Below are 18,088 nucleotides of genomic sequence, written 5' to 3'. Positions count from 1 at the left end.
TAATAATCAGCAAACAGGAGCTTCTTTATAGATGTTGAACACAATGAATGAATGAATGAAGAGGGTGGGAGGAAGAAGAAAGAAAACATCAAAGTTGCACCCTTAACTGGAATCTGAGACCCAGCTTGGCCTGGAAGGACCTACAGACATGCTGGGTTCTTGGACCAGCTCTTTAGGCTCCTCATCAATGTTCAAACTCTGATAAGACCCCGAAGGTGGGGCTCAGACCTTCCAATCTCTCTCCCTCATCCCTTAATTCTCTCCCCCTACTCGAGGGCAGTTCCTCTTCTTATATATGACCTGTATTTCAGGGTTCAGGAAAATCCCATGGATGGAGGAGCCTAGTGGGCTGTAGTCCATGGGGTTGCTAAGAGTCGGACACGATTGAGCGACTTCACTTTCACTTTTCCCTTTAATGCATTGGAGAAGGACATGGCAACCCACTCCAGTGTTCTTGCCTGGAGAATCCCAGGTACAGGGGAGCCTGGTGGGCTGCTGTCTATGGGGTTGCACAGAGTTGGACACGACTGAAGCGACTTAGCAGCAGCAGCAGCAGCAGCCTTTGTGAGATAAGCTATAAGTGGATAAAATGACTTCTTTTCTAGGTTTATCTAAAAAGATATGGATGAATAAACTTGGTTTAAATCCTTCTTGTGGTTTTGTCATATCATGGAAATTCCTCTACTTACATACAGAAGAGGCGGCCAAAGAGGGTTCACAAATCATTTGTCACTTTGAACCCATCAAATGAAATAATGAAGCAACCACTAAGCAAAATCAAATTTGCTGCATCATTGCCTAAGCTGGATGTGGCCAGTGGCTTTGTCTGCAGCATTATGAGGACCTGTAACAGTGCCTGGCGTATAGTACCACTCAGTAAAGACTGGAACATGAGCACACTGGTACATGCGTGGTGGGAAGACAGGAAACACACTTGGAGACCAAGCTTTGCTGGCATCTATAAAATGTCAAAACTGAAAGTTCACAACTGGCTGCCGATATAGAGCTATTCAGAAATCACGCCAAATATACTGGCTTAGGACTGGTTTCTTTAATGAAGCTCATACTAATCCTTCTAGGAACAACCAATTTCATAGGATACTTGCCAAGTTCCTTCCACCCCTATAATTTTTTTTTTTTACTGTGGTAAAATATACATAAAAGCTACCACTTTAAGTGTTTCTAAGTGGACAGTTCAGGGCCCTTCACGCATTCACATAGTGGTGCAACCACCAGCACTGTCCGTCTCCAGAACTTTCTCAGCATCCCAGACTCAAACGCTGCACCCATTAACTCCACATTCTCCCCTCATCCCAGCCCCTGGGAACCTTATTCTACTTTCTGTATCTGTGAATTTGACTATTCTAGGTATCTCACATAAGTGGACTCATACAATATTTGCCCTGTGTTTGGAGTATGTCACTGAGTACATCTTCAAAGGTCATCAATGCTAAAGCCTGTGTCATAATTTCCTTCTTTTTTAAGGTCTGCCAAGGTTTTTAGTTGCACCGATTTTAGTGGAAGTTTCATGTTTTTCTTTTTGATATGTAAATACGATTTGAGGGTTTAAGTCCACTACATCCTCTCCTACTCAAACAACGTCATTTACTATGAGGACACGGGACCTGACTTCCATCTGTCTCTGTTTCCCTTCTGCAGGAAGTCATCCACATCTCAATTTTTGACCAATTAAAGCCAAACCTTAGGTTGTAAAACAGCACAACTCCAATTTTACAAGATGGTGCCAAAGTGTTTATTCAATTGGATTGTATCCACTTACACTTCCATCAGACTTAAGCTGAAGAAAGTAGGGAAAACTACTAGACCATTCAGGTATGACCTAAGTCAAATCCCTTATGATTATACAGTGGAAGTCAGAAATAGATTTAAGGGACTAGATCTGATAGACAGAGTGCCTGAAGAACTATAGGTGGAGGTTCATGACCTTGTACAGGAGGCAGTGATCAAGACCATCACAAGAAAAAGAAATGCAAAAAGGCAAAATGGTTGTCTGAGGAGGCCTTACAAATAGCTGAAAAAGAAGAGAAGCCAAAGGCAAAGGGGAAAAGGAAAGATATACCCATCTGAATGCAGAGTTCCAAAGAAGAGCAAGGAGAGATGAGAAAGCCTTCCTCAGTGATCAATGCAAAGAAATAGAGGAAAACAATGGATGGGAAAGACTAGAGATCTCTTCAAGGAAAATTAGAGATACCAAGGGAACATTTCATGCAAAGATGGGCACAATTAAAGGACAGAAATGGTATGGATCTAACAGAAGCAGAAGATATTAAGAAGAGGTGGCAAGAATACACAGAAGAACTATACAAAAAAGATCTTCATGACCTAGATAAACATGATGGTGTGACCACTCACCTAGAGCCAGACATCCTGGAATGAGAAGTCAAGTGGGTCTTAGGGAAGCATCACCATAAACAAAGCTAGTGGAGGTGATGCAGTTCCAGCTGAGTTATTTCAAATCCTAAAAGATGCTGCTGTGAAAGTGCTGCCCTCAATATGCAAGCAAATTTGGGAAACTCAGCAGTGGCCACAGGACTGGAAAAGGTCAGTTTTCATTCCAATCCCAAAGAAAGGCAATGCCAAAGAATGTTCAAACTACTGCACAATTGCACTCATATCATACACTAGCAAAGTAATGCTCGAAGTTCTCCAAGCCAGGTTTCAACAGTACGTGAACCGTGAACTTCCAGATGTTCAAGCTGGATTTAGAAAAGGCAGAGGAACCAGAGATCAAATTGCCAACATCTGGATCATCAAAAGTTGGATCATCAAAAAAGCAAAAGAATTCCAGAAAAACATCTATTTCTGCTTTATTGACTATGCCAAAGCCTTTGACTGTGTGGATCACAAGAAACTGTGGAAAATTCTGAAAGAGTTCGGAATACCAGACCACCTGACCTGCCTCCTGAGAAACCTGTATGCAGGTCAGGAAGCAACAGTTAGAACTGGATATGGAAAACAGACTGGTTCCAAATAGGAAAAGGAGTATGTCAAGGCTGTATATTGTCACCCTGCTTATTTAACATATATGCAGAGGACATCATGTGAAATGCCAGGCTGGATAAAGCACAAGCTGGAATCAAGATTGCCAGGAGAAATATCAATAACCTCAGATATGCAGATGACACCACCCTTATGGCAGAAAGCAAAGAAGAGCTAAAGAGCCTCTTGATGAAAGTGAAAGAGGAGAATGAAAGAGTTGGCTTAAAACTCAACATTCAGACAACTAAGATCATGGCATCTGATCCAATCACTTCATGGCAAATAGATGGAGAAACAATGGAAACAGTGACAGACTTTATTTTTTGGGGCTCCAAAATCACTGCAGATGGTGGCTGTAGCCATGAAATTAAAAAACGCTTGCTCCTTGGAAGAAAAGCTATGTGAGCCTAGACAGTATATTTAAAAAGCAGAGACATTACTTTGTTAACAAAGGTCCATCTAGTCAAAGCTATGGTGTTTCCAGTAGTCATGTACGGATGTGAGAGTTGGACTAGAAAGAAAGCTGAGTGCCAAAGAATTGATGCTTTTGAATTGTGGTGTTGGAGAAGACTATTGAGAGTCCCTTGGACTGCAAGGAGATCTAATCAGTCCATCCTAAAGGAAATCAGTCTTGAATATTCATTGGAAGGACTGATGCTGAAGCTGAAACTCCAATACTTTGGCCACCTGATGTGAAGAATTGACCCACTAGAAAAGACCCTGATGCTGGGAAAGATTGAAGGTGGGAGGAGAAGGGGACGACAGAGGATGAGATGGTTGGATGGCATCACTGACTTGATGGACATGAGTTTGAGTACACTCCAGGAGTTGCTGATGGACAGGGAAGCCTGATGTGCCACAGTCCATGGGCTCGCAAAGAGTCAGACATGACTGAGTGACTGAACTTAACTGAACTGAAACTTGCATCAACACTATAGGAGAGGGACTTCCCTGGTGGTCCAGTGGTTAAGACTCCACCTTCCAATATAGACACCTGGGTTTGATCCCTGGTTGGGGAACTAAGGTCCCACGTGAAATAAATAAATAAATGTTTAAAAAAAAAAAAAGAGTACTTATTTCATTCTTCATCACCAGTGAAACTTAGGAACAGTCAAGGTAAACACTAGAAATAAGAAACTAAAATAACAAAAAATACAGTAAAGAAGTGTTCCTACTGATAAATGAGACTGTATTACTATCACTCTTCCAATTATCTGTGGTCTTAATTTCCACTTCCCTGATTAACAAAAAGGTTGTCCATCCTTCCATTTTCTTTGCAATTCTGTGAAATGATTCTATAGCTTTCACATGTTTTTCTTAAAAATTAAAACTTTTTCTATACTTTGTTTACTAGTCCTTTGTTTAATTTCTATGCAGAATACGTCATGAGAAATGCTGGGCTGGAAGAAACACAAGCTGGAATCAAGATTGCCGGGAGAAATATCAATAACCTCAGATATGCAGATGACACCACCCTTATGGCAGAAAGTGAAGAGGAACTCAAAAGCCTCTTGATGAAAGTGAAAGTGGAGAGTGAAAAAGTTGTCTTAAAACTCAACATTCAGAAAATGAAGATCATGGCATCTGGTCCCACCACTTCATGGGAAAAAGATGGGGAAACAGTGGAAACAGTGTCAGACTTTATTTTTTTTGGGTTTCAAAATCACTGCAGATGGTGACTGCAGCCATGAAATTAAAAGACGCTTACTCCTTGGAAGAAAAGTTATGACCAACCTAGATAGCATATTCAAAAGCGGAGACATTACTTTGCCAACAAAGGTCTGTCTAGTCAAGGCTATGGTTTTTTCCAGTGGTCATGTATGGATGTGAGAGTTGGACTGTGAAGAAGGCTGAGCACTGAAGAATTGATGCTTTTAAACTGTGGTGTTGGAGAAGACTCCTGAGAGTCCCTTGGACTGCAAGGAGGTCCACCCAGTCCATTCTAAAGGAGATCAACTCTGGGATTTCTTTGGAGGGAATGATGCTAAAGCTGAAGCTCCAGTACTTTGGCTACCTCATGCGAAGAGTTGACTCATTGGAAAGGACTCTGATGCTGGGAGGGATTCGGGGCAGGAGGAGAAAGGGACGACAGAGGATGAGATGGCTGGATGGTGTCACCGAATCAATGGACGTGAGTTTGAGTGAACTCCAGAAGTTGGTGATGGACAGGGAGGCCTGGCATGCTCCGTTGCAAAGAGTCGGACACGACTGAGCAACTGAATTGAACTGTTAGTGCTACATGTTGCAACTATTTGTTTTCTCTTTTTGATACCACTTGATGAGTTATTAATTTCAATGTGGTTGAACTCACTGATGTTTTCATTTTGATATATATGCTTCTGGTGTCTTGGGCTTTCTTGGTGGCTCAGACGGTAAGGAATCTGCCTGCAATGCAGGAGATCTGGATTTGATCTCTGGATTGGGAAGATCCCCTGGAGAAGGGAAAGGCTACTCACTCCAGTGGATAGTGCTAAAATATTCTCTTGCCTGGAGACTTCCATGGCAAGAGGAGCCTTGGCAGGCTACAGTTTATGGGGTCGCAGAGAGCTGGACACAACTGAGCAACTATCACTTTTGGTGTCTTACTGAGTAAATTCTTTCCTATTCTAAGGTTATAGGCTAGTTTCCTAGTTTTTTAAAAATAAATGTTTAATTTGGCCTTTCACTTTTTATTTGTTTGTTTGTGCTATTTGGCATGTGGGATCTTAGTCTCCTGGCCAGGGATTGAACCTGTGCCCCCTGCAGTGAAAGCGTGGAATCTTAACCACTGGACTGCCAGGGAAGCCCTCTGGCCTTTATCAGAATAAGTTCTGTGTATGGTGTGAGACAGGGACCGATTTTCATTTTTTCTTGATTCTCATACATAATCAAGTGTCTCAACACCATTTATGGAAGATTACACCTTCTCTCCAATGGCCAGCAGTGCCATCTCATATATCTGTCTCATATAATGTCATATATCAAATTTTCATAAACGTGTGGGTGTTTCTGGGCTTCCTATTGTTTTCTTTTCATTTTTTAGCACAGCTCTTTAGCAAAAGCTTGCTGTAGGTTTTCAGTAGATACAATTCATAAGAGGTTTTGTCACAAACAAATATTTAATTTTATCAAATAATTTTCCTGCATCTATTTAGATAACCAGACAGTGTTTCTCCTTTAACCTATTAACATGCTAAATGACTGCTGTGAATTTTTTCAGTGTTAGATCACTTTTGGATTTCCTGGAATAAACCCAACTTGGCCATGATGTATGATCTGTTTTATACATGGCTGGATATAGTCTGCTAATATTTTGCTTAAGATTTTTACATCAATATTCATGAATGAGATAGGCCTGCAATTTTCCTTTTTTTGTAATCTCCTTGACTGGTTTTGGTATCAAGGATAGCCTGGCCTCACTGGATGAATTAAAAAGTGTCCTCTTTTCCTATTCCCTGGAAAAGTTGACTTAAAACTGGAAATATCTTTTGATTAAAAAATTGGTAGAACACTTCTTTTCACTATCTAGGGCTGCTACTATCTTTGTAAGGAAGCTTAATGACTAAAAAATAATCCAGACTTTTTATTTTTCCTTAAGTCAGTTTTAGTAAATTATACATTTCTAGGAATATGTTCCTTTCACAATTTTCAAATTTATTGACATAATTTTGTTCACAGTATTCTCATATTATCCACTATAACTCTGCTTTATCTCCTAGACTGAAAGCCCCATAAGTGCGAGACTTTTGTATGCTTTAATCTTTGTTGTATTCCTAAAACTCAGAAGATTCACTGGGCTCAAAAACATTTGGAGAATGAATGAATTAATGAAATTGCATGTGTGCCTACTGATTGATTTATTGGTGAGTTCTCTAGTTTTTCCTCAATGAATCCTGCCATGGCTTTGTCTATTTTATTGGTGTCTTTCAAAGAACCAACTTTGAATTTGTTGAAGATTTTGTTGATCAATTTCTGGTCCTTTTTTAACTTGGAGTTTATCCTAATATTTTCCATATATCATCTTAAGTTGTATACTTGGCTTAATTTTCAGGCTTTTCTTTTATTATAAGCATTTAAGGCTATAAGTTTCCCTGTATGTCTATTTAATTCCACTGGTTTTGGCATGTACTATTTTTTATTTTCATTCAGTTCTAAGTACTTTTCAGTTTCAATTATGATTTCTGTTTAGAACGTATGATTTAGTATGATTCTTTGAAATGTGCTGAGATTTGTTTTATGGTCTAATATGTGGTTACTCTTTAATAAATGTCCTATGTAAGTTGGAGAAGAATATATGTCATTTTTTCATGTCTGATCTTTCAATTTGAAAAGGGTATGTTAAAATATTCTACTATGATAGCAGACTTGTCAGTTTCTCTCTGGAGTTCTATTCAGGTTTGCATACAGATATGCTACAGCATGACAGGCACACAAGTTTAGAATTCTTATATCTTCTTGATGTACTTTATGTTTTTATGTTGTGACAATCTCTGTACCTACCAATGTTTTGTCTGATGTCAAGATAGTTACCTAGTTTCCTTTGGGATAATTTCTGCTTGATAGTCTTTCCAAAATTTTTACTGTCAAACTTAATGAGTTGTTTTGTATTAGGCATATCTTTTGTAAATGGCATATGTTGGATATTGTTTCCTATTCAATATGACAACCTATCTTCTTACTGGCAAAATTAGTTTATTTGATTATCAATATATCTGGACTTATTTATATCATCTTGATTTTTTGTTTTCTACTTCTCCCTAGTTTTACTTTCACTTATTTTTTTTTTCCTTGCAATCTAATTTTTCTTTTAGATAATTGAGGTGTTTTGTTTGGTTGTTTGGTTTTTCTTATTCCTTACCATCTCACCTCCTTTTTCAATTCTATGAGAGCTTAATCTCGAAATGTTAGCATGCATAGGCTAGTGCTAAGTGCAAAGTGTGAAGTGAAAGTGCTAGTCGCTCAGTCGTGTCCAATTCTGCAACCCCGTGGACTGCAGTCTGCCAGGCTCCTCTGTCCATGGGATTCTCCAGTCAAGAATACTGGGGTGGGTAGCCATTTCCTTTTCCAGGTAGTCTTCCTGACCCAGGGATCAAACCGAGGTATCCTGCACTGCAGGCAGATTCCTTACCATCTGAGCCACCAGGGAAGCTCACACATACAGGTCTAACTTATCCCATACCCTCTTCAACAAAGCAATAATTTCAGAGTACTTTAATTCTCATCATTTCCCTCCTGATTACACACTGTCATTTTCTGATAATTTAGGTATAATGTTTTTAAACCAACATGCCATAGCATTATTATTACTATTATTGCTATCATTTAGAAACTCTATTTAGAGTTCTGATACATTTCTAACTTGCTTGTTCAACATTCCTTCTTGAATGTGGAACCATTTTCCAACAGACTCCAAAACATACCCTTTGGAAGTTGCTTTGCATATGTATGTTGATGGTAAATCCTCTTCGTTTTTACTCATCTGGATATTCCTCTCTCATGCTTGAAAGATTGTTTTCATGGGTATACAATCTGTTGTTATTGTCTCTCAGCACGTCGAAGGTATTCTTTTTACTCTTTTCGGACATCCATTGCTGTTGGAACTCTCATCCCACATGGAACTGCTGTGTAGAGAATCTGTCTTTTCACTCTGGCTATTGTTAAAACCACTTTTCTTTACCTTGGTGAAATTTCACTGTTGTAAGTCTAAACATGGCTTTCTCTTTATTTAAACTGTTTTGCAAACACAATCCTTTCTCTTTAAACTGTTAAGAAAACATATGGACACAATTTAACAGTTGAAAAATTCCTAGTCACCATCCCATCCAGTGGTGCCTCACTTCCAATTTTTCTCTTTATTTCTTTCCTATAATCTAATTAGACACATCCCAGTATCTTATCTTCCCTCTGTTCTTCTATCTTTTTTTCCCAGTGCGCTGTGTTGGGTAATTTCCTCAGATATTTCTTCCTGTTCATAAATCTCTCTTCAGCTGGCACTAATCTACTGCTTAACATATGCATTTAATTTATAATGTCAATATTTATATTTTTCACTTCTAAAAGTTCTAGTTGGTCTAAATAGGCCTATTCATCTTTGGTAACCTCTTGTTCTTCTAACCTACTTTCAATATTATTATTTTTTTTAATTTCTTATATCATACAAGGGAAAGCAAGGGAATTCTGGAAAAAACGTCTACTTCTGCTTCACTGACTACACTAAAGCCTTTGACTGTGTGGATCACAACAAACTGTGAAAAATTCTTAAAGAGATGGGAATACCAAACCACCTTACCAGCCTCCTAAGAAACCTGTATGCAGTTCAAGAAGCAACAGTTAGAACTGGACACAGAACAACAAAATTGGGAAAGGAGTATGGCAAGGCTGTGTATAGTTACCCTGCTTATTTAACTCATATGCAGACTACATCATGCAAATGCTGGGCTGGATGAATCACAAGCTGGAGTCAACTGTCAGGAAAAATATTAATAACCTCAGATATGCAGAGGATACCAGAAAGTGAAGAGGAACCAAAGAGCCTCTTGATGAAAGTGAAAGAGGACAGTGAAAAAGTTGGCTTAAAACTCAACATTCAGAAAACTAAGAGTATGGCATCCAGTCCAATCACTTCATGGCAAATAGATGGGGAAACAATGGAAACAGTCACAGACTTTATTATCTTGAGCTTCAAAATCACTGCAGATGGTGATTGCAACCATGAAATTAAAAGACGCTTGCTCCTTGGAAGAAAAGCTATGACAAACCTAGGTAACATATTAAAAAGCAGAGACATCACTGCCCACAAAGATCCGTATAGTCAAAGCTATGGTTTTCCAATAGTCATGTATGGATGTGAGAATTGGATCATAAGGAAGGCTGAGTGCTGAAGAATTGATGCTTTCAAACTGCAGTGCTGGAGAAGACTCTTGAGAGTCCAAGGGATCTCCAGCCAGGAGATCGAACCAGTCAATCCTAAAGGAAATCAGTTCTGAATATTCACTGGAAGGACTGATTCTGAAGCTAAAGCTCCAATACTTTGGCCACGTGATGCAAAGAGCCGACTCATTAGAAAAGACCCTGGTGCTGGGAGAGATTGAGGGCAAGGAAGAAGGGGCAACAGAGGATGAGATGGTTGGATGGCATCATCGACTCAATGGACATAAGTTTCAGCAAACTCTGGGAGATGGTGAAAGACAACTATTATTCCATGCAACTCATGATAGCATTCCCTTGTTTGAACAAATAATTATACAGTTATCTACCTTGACACCAGGCTCCCAGCCACCAAGAATCAGCAAATACCCAGCAAGTAGCACATGTAGCTGCTTTTTATCAGTCTGGAGTTACACGTTATCATTGTTTTCTGGACTCTGCTTACTTCATTTACCATATGAACTGATCAACTATGCCTTCAAAACATTAAAAAAATTTTATGCAGCATATTTAGGTGTTCTTTATAAGGCTGTTTTTACTTTCCTCCCCTTTGAACTTTTTGTTCATGATTTTCTTAGAAAATGTGCATTTCATCTGTTTTCCTTATGTCTATGAAGTACATGGCCTATTGAACGAATTGCATAAATGCTGATTGAAAGAATGAATAATGCAAGTACTTCTGTTTTAAATATTTTGCAATGAACTTCAACTGTGTTTAAAAAAACAGTTCTTTCTTTTTGACTCTGTGATCTTACTCCTGAGAAGGTATGAACTTTGAGCTGTTGATTTTAACATATTTATATTTGCGAAAATTTGGAAACAACTAAGGTATCAGTTATGGCGATGTAATGGAAAAGTATAAAATTCCATGTATATTGTGACCATAAATAAGACATAACATGCACACGATGCAGACATGGACTACACATAAAATGTAGACACGGGCCAAAAGTCAGTAAGAAAAGGCTGACTTATTAGAAAAGTAAGGTTTGGTCCCCTTTTCCTTTGGTAACTTGCAATTATTGTTACCACATTGTCACCTGGGTGATGGGTATAAATTTTTAATGAAATAAACTCTCTATGGATACACGTATCTTGTTCCTCTTTGTTACAGCCAGAGGGCAAACACACTTGGTGTCAGACAGGCCTAGGTTAAATCGTTAAGCAGTCATTTAATAGCTGAAATCAGCTCTTCACTCTTTCATTCTTTCACAATGATAGGTAAGGAATTCTTTTTTTAATATATAAATGTATTTATTTTAATTAGAGGCTAATTACTTTATAATATTGTATTGGTTTTGCCATACATCAGCATGAATCCACCACGGGTATACACGTGTTCCCCATCCTGAAGCCTCCTCCCACCTCCCTCCCCATACCATCCCTCTGGGTCATCCCAGTAAACCAGCCCCGAGCATCCTGTATCCTGCATCAAACCTGGACTGGTGATTTGTTTCACATATGATATTATACATGTTTCAATGCCATTCTCCCAAATCATCCCACCCTTTCCCTCTCCCACGGAGTCCAAAAGACTGTTCTATACATCTGGGTCTCTTTTGCTGTCTCGCATACAGGGTTATTGTTACCATCTTTCTAAATTCCATATATATGCGTTAGTATACTGTATTGGTGTTTTTCTTTCTGGCTTACTTCACTCTGTATAAAAGGCTCCAGTTTCATCCACCTCATTAGAACTGATTCAAATGTATTCTTTTTAATGGCTGAGTAATACTCCATTGTGTATATGTTCCACAGCAAGGAATTCTGACACACCGCTTAACTCTGGGCTCAGTCCCACAGTTCCTTTGGTACATAGGATGCCAGCAAAAAGGATTCAGGTTTCCTTATGTGCCCGAGGGCTTCCTTTTCTACCTCTGCTTTGCTGTGGGAACAAGCTAGACTGGCCAGGTGATGGAACACAGTAGGTACTAGAGAAGAAAGTTGCGCTAGCCGCCAAACTTCTGGTCTGAAGCTGACCACAGACATTTGGCTAAGCCACTGTCAGACAATCATCCAGCCAACTTTTAGACTGATCAACTAAATTGTCTACAATTAATGATTTAATTGATGATTAAATCAATGATTTAAGCCCTTATTAGAACAGCTTGTTATGCAGCATTATCTATGGCAGTAGGTAATTGATACATCCCTTCTTCTTTATCTAATGCTAGGCCCTACTGGGTGTGTTTGGAGACACTACAGTGAAGGCTTTTCTGTCACTGTTCCTTCTCCCTGGGATTGAATGAGAAATTTATGCTATCATAAATAGCTATCCATATATGTGTGTTAGTTGCTCAATCATGACCGCCTCTTTGCAACCCCATAGGGTATAGCCCACCAGGTCCCTCTGCCCATGGGATTTCCCAGGCAAGAATACTGTAGTGGGTTGTCATTTCCTTCTCCAAGACCCTTCTTCAGGGGATGTTCCTGACTCTGGGATCGAACCTGGGTCTCCTGCATTGCCGGCAGACTCTTTACCATCTGAGCTACCAGGGAAGCCCTAGCTATCCATATAACTATTCAACAGCTCACCTCATGGATAGCTATCATAGCATCTGTCAGTTTTTTTTTTTAACATTTATTTCTTTACTTGTTTCTCTGTTCCTCTCTGCCAAGACTGATTTGAAAGTAGAAAATAAATTGTTCATATCCATATCTACAGCATCTGGCTGTATAACATCTACAGAGTAGACCCTCCCTAAATGCTTTGTTTGAATTAAATGATTGGATTTGGGGAGCTGACATGAACCCAAACAGCCAGCAGCAGGTGGCAGGAAGCATAACCACACAAGCTGGTTCTTGTGCTGGGAGGCCTTATGCTTTCCAGAAAGCCCAAACAAGACGGGTGGGGAACCAAACAAAGAAGAAAAGCACATTCATTCTGCTCTCCTGCACCCTTCTCTCTTTCCCCACACTGCACACAGGCTCCGAGCCACTCATGCCCCATCCGGGTTCCCTCTGCCACTGCTGGGCACCTCACTTTACCCGGGGGGTGAGCTGATGCCCACCAGGGCTTTCCTTATCCTACCTTTAGATCAGACACGTCTCTGTAGCACTGCTCGGAGCGGGTGTGGTCTGACAGCTGCACATTCCAGAAGCAGGGCAGCTGATACACGAGGAAGGGGTTTTGTTTGATGACAGCGTTGAAAATGTCCTGGGGGATAAAAGCCAGAGACAACTGTCAGTCAAATGGGCTCAGCTTGTGATGCTGGCTCTCGAGGCATGACATCTCCTGTGCAATCTCTCATGAGCCTCCTGCTTGGAGGACAGGCTGGCTTGCCCTGCTGGGCATTTCCCGTGCCTTTTATCTCTAGAAACCAAGCAATCCTGTTTGGATAGATCCCCCTACACTGGGGGGAATGCCCCATGCTGACTTGATGTTCACGGGTCCTGCTGGTCTCAGTGATCCCCTTCCAGCAAAGGGACATGGGAGCAGACACAGAGCATCTTTTCTACTCGAGCTGGTATATAATAAATGAAGCCGCTTTTCTGGCCCGCTTCTTACCTCACAGAGGAACCCCATGTCATCCATCCTGAGCCTCCTGGAGAGGAAACTGGTTGATGACAAGTTGCTCCGCTGATTCAGGGGCTGAGACAAATGATACATCCTGCTTCAGCTGCATTTCCTGGGGCTCTGGGCAGACTTGATGATGGATGTGCCTGGGATTCCTATGGGCCAGGGTGCCTGTATCTGTGCTCCCCATCTCCAAATTCAACTCTGACTTTTCTATGGGGCTTTCCCTCTTTCCAGCTCTTCTCCAAGCTCCTGCACCACCAGGCCATGCTTATTAACTAGCTGCTGACAAGTGGAGCCGGAAGGTGAATTATGGGCCTTCACAGAAGGAGATGGCTGAATAAACTATCCTCTCTGGACATGGACATGCAATTGCTAGCTTTTGGGGACACACTCAAGTCATTGTGACCCGACTTGAAATATGATGATGGAGGACAATTTTCCCCTCAGGTTTAAAACAGCTACCTGGGTAATTTTTAACTCATTCATTATACCGTATCTCCTGTATGAAAAAGGAAATTAGTTTCTGGCTGCTTGGGAAATACTGAATAATAACAATGCTAAAAAAAAAAATAATAAAGTAACCCTACAGAGTTTCTTGTTTTCCTTCATACTAGAAAACTCTGCAAGAATTCAATGAATCAGGCAGCTGAATGATGAACAAAAACAAGGAGAGTGGGCTTGCTCTTTGGTTGAACAGGAAAGAATAACATGCAGCGAACTCAGAGATATCTTTACATTTTGAGATGGCCACATATAACATGGGGATCTCAGAATCAAGATGTGTGACCCTAGTAGATTCAAAGTCAAAGGCTCAGCAGAAATGAGAAATGGGGGTTTTAGGAATTTATGTTAGTTGCTTGCTGGAGTTCATGGACTTTTTCAGACTGCCTGGATTAAAAGCTGATTTCACCAGCCAAGGAGGTTTGTCCCTTCTATTTAAATCCATTCCCCTTGAGGATGGGGGTCACAGTACAGGAGCTAAGCAAAAGGCGTGGCTTTAAAAGTTTGATTCTATTTGCCAAAAAGACAAATGAAATCTTGTCCAGGAAATATGCCTTGGCATTTCAGAATCTCAGGGGGCAGGCACTGTGCATTCTGCATTGAGGTGAAGACCGTGACCTCCTCTTAACACACCAAACTATCACTTACTTGAGAGTCTACATCAATAAACTATGGACTTTCTGAGGCCAAGGATTCTGTCCTTTGTTTATCCCTGTAATCCTGTTTCTGAACATAGTTCCTGGCATGCACAGTGTGCAGGAAAAAGTGTGATAAACACGGATGAACAAGGGGAATGAACTAAGGAGAGGGCTGTGGTCTTCAGCTGGCAAGAATGAAGCAGATTTATCTAAGTGTGAAGTCATGCAAGAGCTGGAAAAATAATGTAGACCCAGCCCCATGCAAGTTTGAGAAGCAGCACATTAGGGGGCTGGGAATAACCGTACCTTCTAGGCTGGTGACTCACCTGGTCAGCTAAGGACGTAGAGAGCATGCCCATCAGCTCCCTCTCTGCGGTCAGCCTCCACATCTGCTCCCACTTCATCTTCCGCAGCTTATCTAGAAGCAGCAGGATCACCCCTGGACAACAGTATAGGATGAAACAGAGGAAAAAACCACAGATAAGAGAGCGAGCCAGGCACGCCTGACCATGTGTTTTGGAGACGAACATGCCTGGGTTCACCCCAGGCTCTGCCAGGTACTTGGTATGAGACGTTAAATAGCCTCTCTGAAATATCCGCACTGTATGGAGGATATTAACACAGATTTCAGAAGCCGCTGCAGGGACCAGGTGAGACGGGCAAAGGAGCCCAGCACGCCCTGGAGACAGATGGTGGTGATGGTCGTACAACACTGTGAATGTACCTAATGCCATTGAACTGTACACTTAAAGACGGTTAAAACGGCATTTTTATGTTTTGTATATTTTACCACCAGAAAAAAGAAAAAAAGAGCCTAGCACTGCACACCTGACACGTGGAACACACCCTGTAAACACAGATTCTCTCCTGTTTTTCCCCAGATAAATGACAACCTACCGAGGGTTAGCTGATAGATGGTGTTTGTACAACCTGTGTCATTTATCTTTACAGAAACAAAGCAGATCCTCTCCGACTTTATTATGGGTATGTCTTTGCCAATTTGCTTTATACCTCCTGACAAGCCATATGAGCTCATTGCAGTATTGCTGGTTTTAATAGCTTTCTTTGGCCCAATGCATTAGACACAGGTAGAAACTAAGGTGAAGGCTGTGCTGACGCTGGGTGTTCAGATGGGGCCCCAAGAGCCTTCAAGTTCATAAGAAACTAGTTGTCAGAGGTTGCTTCCTCCTCCTCCCTACACTCTTTTTAGTGTGGGGGGCGGTTTATGGGAGAGACTTGAGTGAATGGGGGATTGTATAGGAAGGGAAGGGATTTCCTGGTGGCTCAGTGGTAAAGAATCTACATGCCAGTGCAGGAGACACGGGTTTGATCCCTGGGTCAGAAAGATCCCCTGGAGAAGGAGATGGCAACCCACTCCAGTATTCTTGTCCAGGGGAAATCCCATGGACAGAGGAGCCTGGCAGGCTACAGTTCATGGGTTTGCAAAGAGTTGAACAGAGCACACTCTACCACACAGGAAGGGCAATTGTCATTTTATACACCTTTGTATTTTTAAAAATGTTAAAAACAACTAAATGTATTATTTGGGTAAAAATAAATTAGTAAAAGTCTAAAAAGAAAAGTACATTCTTGGCTTAGCTGGATAGCTTAGGAGCGAGTGTCTACTAACTGGTTGGTGAGCATATGCAGAGAACGCACACGGCACAGAACACAAACAGCGAAAAGGACGCCCCTGCAGGCTACTGCAGTTAATTTGGTGGATGGAACCGTGGCACCCATAGGCTCCCAAATCAATCCTCCTCAGGAAGCTTAGCTCAGCAGAACAGTCAGTGGAGAAAACTCCGGGCGGCTGAAAAATGATCTTACTTGATACCTAGTACATACATTTCTAAGATTGTTGGAAAGAAACTGATTCCCCAAATCACACATAAATGTCAGCACTGAGACTTTTTTAAAAAAACTTATTCCAGTGGAACATATTTGGAGAAAAAAGTATATTTACTATTTTGTGAAAGGTGTTTGGTCCATTGGGTAGGGTTGAAATTAAAAAAATACATATATATGGTTATGGCAAGAATGGGGTAATACACAGAGATCTGAACTTGTAAGTCAAAAGGGCAAATCATACCTATTGCACATCTCCCTGGTGCTTTGTTAGTTTTTTTTGGCACACGGATAACCTAGATATTGTCACCCTTATTTTGCAGGTGGGGAGGCTGAGTGGGGTGGACGCTGGGTCAGACACTTAAACAGTTTACTGTGTAAGAGCAGTTCTATGAGATCCAAAGTCAGATCTGCCTACTCCAAAGCCAGAGCTTCTTCAGCGACACCACACAGACCAGAGTCCCAGCAATGCCTCTGTGGAGTCCTGTGACTCAGACCAAGACTTGTTCTTTTTCTGACTTTTGGTTTCTACCTGGGTTGTTGTAGTTTAGTTGCTAAGTTGTGTCCAACTCTTTTTCAACCCCATGGACTGTAGCCTGTCAGGCTCCTCTGTCCATGGGATTTTCCAGGCTGGAGTGGGTTGCCATTTCCTTCTCCAGGGGACCTTCCTGACCCAGGGATTGAACTCTCATGTCTTCTGTATTGCAGGCTGATTCTTTACCATTGAGCCACCAGGGCTACTTGCCTTTGCAAACTCAGAAAACTGCCGCGTGCCCCTAGTGGTAGGCTGGTAAATTTTTAACCATGAGCATTCATTGCAAAAAATGCCAAGAAGGTTAAGTGCTTGTCTGAGGAGGTCTTACAAATAGCTGAGAAAAGGAGAGAAGGGAAAGGCAAAGGAGAAAGGGAAAGATATACCCAACAGAATGCTGCAGAGTTCCAGAAAACAGCGAGAGAGAAGAAAGCCTTCATAAGTAAACAATGCAAAGAAACAGAGGAAAACAACAGAATGGGAAAGACTAGAGATCTCTTCAGGAAAATTAGAGAACCAAGGGAAGATTTCATGCAAAGATCAGCACAATAAAGGACAGAAATCATATGGACCTAACAGAAGAGATTTAGAAAAAGTGGCAAGAATACACAGGAAAAGTATACAAAAAAGTCTTAATGACCTGGATATCCATGATGATGTGGTCACTCACCTAGAGCCAGACATCCTAGAATGTGAAGTCAAATGGGCCTTAGGAAACATTACTATGAAAAAAGCTAGAGGAGGTGATGGAATTCCAGCTGAGCTATTTCAAACCTCAAAAGATGATGCTGTGAAAGTGCTGCACTCAATATGCCAGCAAATTTGGAAAACTCAGCAGTGGCCACAGGACTGTGAAAGGTCAGTTTTTACTCCAATCCCAAAGAAGGGCAATGCCAAAGAATGTTCAAATTCCCATACAACTGTGTTCATTTCATATGCTAGCAAGGTAATGCTCAAAATCCTTCAAGCTAGGCTTCAGCAGTATGTGAACTGAGAACTTCCAGATGTACAAGTTGGGTTAGAAAAGGCATAGGAGCCAGAGATCAAATTGCCAACATCCGTTGGATCACAGCTAAAGCAAGAGAATTTCAGAAAACGACCTACTTCAGCTCCATTGACTATGCTAAAGCCTTTGACTGTGTGGAT

General features: G+C 41.1%; 1 protein-coding gene across 7 annotated transcripts in view; it reads right to left on the bottom strand.

The window, feature by feature from the left end:
- The window catches only part of LARGE1 (LARGE xylosyl- and glucuronyltransferase 1), a 622,955-nt gene that overhangs the window by 81,096 nt on the left and 523,771 nt on the right, over positions 1-18,088 (bottom strand). For all 7 annotated transcript variants that reach the window (XM_044941379.2, XM_044941380.2, XM_044941376.2 and 4 more), the window contains 2 exons: positions 14,892-15,004; positions 12,938-13,063 (listed from right to left, as the gene is read on the bottom strand). In XM_044941379.2, the coding sequence (XP_044797314.1) occupies positions 12,938-13,063; positions 14,892-15,004 (239 nt within the window). The remainder of the gene's footprint in view (positions 1-12,937; positions 13,064-14,891; positions 15,005-18,088) is intronic.

This window comes from Bubalus bubalis, chromosome 4 (assembly GCF_019923935.1).
Source record: "Bubalus bubalis isolate 160015118507 breed Murrah chromosome 4, NDDB_SH_1, whole genome shotgun sequence".
In the NCBI taxonomy this organism is placed as follows: Eukaryota; Metazoa; Chordata; class Mammalia; order Artiodactyla; family Bovidae; genus Bubalus; species Bubalus bubalis.
The sequence above is the reverse complement of the archived record's forward strand: the minus strand, read 5'-3'. Positions and strand labels throughout refer to the sequence as shown.